The sequence below is a fragment of the Barbus barbus genome (assembly GCF_936440315.1).
Source record: "Barbus barbus genome assembly, chromosome: 14".
NCBI classification, from domain to species: Eukaryota; Metazoa; Chordata; class Actinopteri; order Cypriniformes; family Cyprinidae; genus Barbus; species Barbus barbus.
This window is the reverse complement of record NC_136742.1, coordinates 1134303-1138162: the sequence shown is the minus strand read 5'-3', so window position 1 is coordinate 1138162 and position 3860 is coordinate 1134303. Positions and strand designations below refer to the sequence as shown.

Below are 3860 nucleotides of genomic sequence, written 5' to 3'. Positions count from 1 at the left end.
CTGGACAGAAACCATCTCAAACATGCTCGTGTTTGCAGTGCACACATCAGAAAATGTTCAATAAAGTATTGTCTTGTATTGTTATGGGTGCTTCTAAAGGTTACTTATGCATCTCATTATGCTGTGTGTGAAATAATGTCTGTGTGCAAAACAACCTGACGAGTTATATGCTTAATCATATGTAATTGTTTACATTGTTGTGATTGTGGCTTGGAATAATAATGTAGCAGTAAAAATGTTTGAGATATACATCTTCATGACTAGATAGACACGGTGAGTTTGTGTTAACTATACATAGTCACTCAACCCAAGAGGAATCTTTCAGCCTCCAGCTAAGCCCCGCCCACAGGAAAACTTCACAATGTTTACTAACAGGAAAAGGGTCTATTAGTGTTAATTTTAAAACAAAACAACTACGAAACAAAGAGAAAGCAGCGCGAGCGCCTCGAGTGTGACGTCACAGCGCAGCGGCTATATAAAGGGCTGCTGAAGATTCTAAAGCAGACGCGGATCTGATTGAGTTCGTTTCGAATCAGCGACCGATTCCACTTCAACTCTTTAGATTCACGGTTTACAGACAGTCTTTGTAGACTTTTCAGTCACACTTTACAAACGTTTATCAGACTAATCAAATAAGATGTGTACAGCTGAGCCTGTCGCTCGAGGCGCCTGGGCCTCCATCGATCTGAAGAAACACAGCCCAGCAGGTGAGATGATCAACAGCAGTTATCTCTGTAGGGTTGCTTTGCTTCTCTCGGTCGGAGCTCAGTGTCAGCTGTCAGGAGTTTGTTGTAAACTGTGTCTGATCTGCAGTCAGAGGTGTTTGTTTCTAATCGTTTCTCTTCTTCCTTCCAAAGGCAAGCAGGAGAAAGCGGTGCATGTCTTCTTCCGGAAGCTGTGCGAGGCTGTGAAGAGGCCAGACAGAGTGGTGCGTCTCTCAGCACAGACGGATGCTCATCTGGACGACCCCGAGGTGACGGCTGTCCCGGGTCCGAAGGCCGCTCCTGAGCTGCTGTGTCTGCCGGGTCAGGTGTGTGAAGATCCGGAGCCACGTTCCTCCGGGATCAGAGAGCCGACGCTTCTCCCAGATTCATCCGCTCTCCATCTCTGTCACAGTGAGGCACTATTACTTTAGCTCATGCATCTCTAGTAATAATAACTTGACAATGACATCTGTTGTACTTACTTTACTTTTACTTTACTTTTGTCATTTAGCAGACGCTTTTGTCCAAAGCGACTTACAAATAAGAAAAAGTAACTAAAACTAAAAAGTTACAACTCTATAAATACTATCTTCCCACATATTTAAGAAAATAAAGAAATTAAATAAAATTAACACATGCATATACTGTTTCCATGTTTAATTGTTGGTTCACATGTAATCTGTGGTCAGAGATGTTTCTAATGTTTGCTCTTCATTGGTTTTAGAAAAAGCTAAGAAAGGAAGGAAGAGGAGAGCGGTGCGTGTCTTCTTCCGGAGAGCATGTGAGGCTGTGAAGCAGTTCTTCCCCTGCTGCGACCCGGACAGAGTCCAGCCTCCTAAAACAGAGCCGGATCCGGACCAATCCCAGCTCATTCTGCCAGAGCAGGACCAGGTCTCTGCTGACCTCCGGTCGTCTCCTGAAGAAGACGGTCCCTCCAAGATCCAGGCCAATGATGCAGTTCTGTCCGGTCCAGTGTCCGGTTCAGAGTCCAGTCCAGTGTCCGGTCCAGTTCCTGGTCCAGTGTCGATCGTGTCAGAAACAGCACCGGACACAGTGTTGCCTGATCCAGAAATCCAGCTACTTCAAGGTGAGTCATTACTGCTTTGCATCATGTTATTTCTGCTCTGTTATCTTCTCTTTATCGATGCTTGATCTGCAGTGCATCTGAGACTAAAGAGAGTCTTTAAGACTCTTGACTTGGTGGTTCTTCAGCTCTGCTGTTGACAATCAAAGGAAGTCTCAAACCTGTCCATCTTCTGTTTCTGTGTGTTTTTCAGGATCCGTCGTGTCTTTGTTTGAAGTGGGACATTTGATCGCATCAGGGAGCTTCAGCAAGGTCTATGAGGGAACACACATATTCAGCGACAAAGTGAAGGTTGCTCTGAAGTGTATCCCCAAGCGCAGAGCGGACCGCTATCTTGGCATTGTAAGTTGGCAAAACCTGAAGAATATGTGGTGTTTTATAACCTGTAGCTGACATACAGCTGGAGCAGAAGACCGCAAGCTAACTGTTGTTGTGTTTGTCTCTTCTCAGCCTGGTCACTCCAAACCTGTGCTTGCTGAAGTGGCTCTGATGCTCCGGCTGGGAGAAGCTCCCTCGTGCCCCAACATCATGGCGCTACACCAGTGGCTGGAGGATGAGAGCAGCTTCACTCTCATTATGGAGTACCCTGAACCCTGCAGGACCTTGGAGGATTACATCTTGTTCTCCGGCCCCATCAGTGAAGCACAAGCACGCTTGTTCATGCTTCAGGTGCTTCAAGCGGTCAAACACTGCCATGAGCGTGGAGTTTATCATGGTGATATCCGCTCGAGGAACATCCTGGTGACTCTCCACAGTCTGGAGCTCAAGCTCATCCACTTCCGCTGCGCTCGTCTAATCAGCAGCGAGGGCTTTAACAGCAGCCAGTACCAAGGTGAGTCTGGCTGATGATCACGTAATGTTGTGTTGTTGATGAAGCGTACAGAAGCACTGAAGCTGTGTATCTCTCACAGGATCAGACGCATACACCCCGCCTGAGGTCCTCGGCCAGTCCATATTCCACGCCGCAGCAGCAGACGTCTGGGCGCTGGCAGTTCTGCTCTTTGAGATCATTCACAGATATCTGCCCTTCGAAAGCTTTGATGCCATTCAGCACGGCTACCTCAGGATGGATCCCACCTTATCCACAGGTGAACACACAAACAGCTCCACATTATGCTGTTCTGATGATGTTTACTGTTCATGTTGGATGTGTGGAGACTAACCGCTCTCTCTCTGAACTCTTCCCAGCGTGCCACGACCTGATTTTCCACTGCTTGAGCCGTAATCCAACTCACCGGCTGACGCTCCAGCAGCTGGAAGAGCACCGCTGGATGAAATCCTAGACGGGAAGAAGGCAGGGATCCCAATGTGCATCAGACAGCAGAGCTGAGGAGTTTAATGAGTGAGCAGCGGCGTCTCGAGGAGACTCTGGAGCTGCAGGTAAAATGAAGACTGTGTTCAGATGCACAGCAGAGCATCGGCAGACAGCAAAGCAGTGTTTGTTCACATGCTCATATTCTTAACCCACGAACACCTGCAGCTCCGTCAGTGATCGGAAAACACAGAACCACAAGAAAACGCTGCTCAATACTTCAGAACACTGCTGTCTGTAGAAATTAGAAAGATCATAAGAAATTCTAAAATTAGAAATTCAGAAGTGCATGTAAACATAGTCACATAATTAGTGCTTCACAAATTAACGTAAAGGAATAAAAAAAAAAAAATAAAAAAAATTTAATAATATTTCAGAAAGTAAATGTAGTCAGTCACTAATTAGTGCTTTATTAGTAACACTGAAGTAAAAAATGTAAAAAAAAATAAAATCAGAAAGTAAATGTAGTCACTAATTGGTGACTTATTAGTTACATGTAAGAAATATAAAAAAGCCTATTTTTAATTTCAGAAAGTAAATACTATTTTTAATAATATTTCAGAAAGTTATTTTTGTATATTTAAAAAAATAAGTGTAGTCATTAATTGATGCTTTATTAGTGACATTAATGTAAAAAAAATGCTATTCTTGTATAATATTTTGTAACATTTCTAATAACTAATAATTTATTAATGTAGTAATTTATAAATGTAATAAAAATATTTTTAATCCAACCAGTGATCATTTCATTGCCAGTGCA

At 43.9% G+C, this 3860-nt stretch overlaps 1 protein-coding gene across 1 annotated transcript; it reads left to right on the top strand.

Annotated features, from left to right (window-relative positions):
- The first annotated feature begins 341 nt into the window (after window positions 1–341).
- LOC306880708 (serine/threonine-protein kinase pim-3-like) lies at window positions 342–3528 on the top strand. The gene is made up of 7 exons (XM_079434432.1): window positions 342–707; window positions 858–1115; window positions 1429–1791; window positions 1982–2130; window positions 2239–2620; window positions 2700–2876; window positions 2977–3528. The coding sequence occupies exons 1-7, from the start codon at window positions 638–640 to the stop codon at window positions 3069–3071; spliced, it is 1494 nt and encodes a 497-aa protein (XP_079290558.1). The 5' UTR covers window positions 342–637; the 3' UTR covers window positions 3072–3528.
- Window positions 3529–3860: the final 332 nt, after the last annotated feature.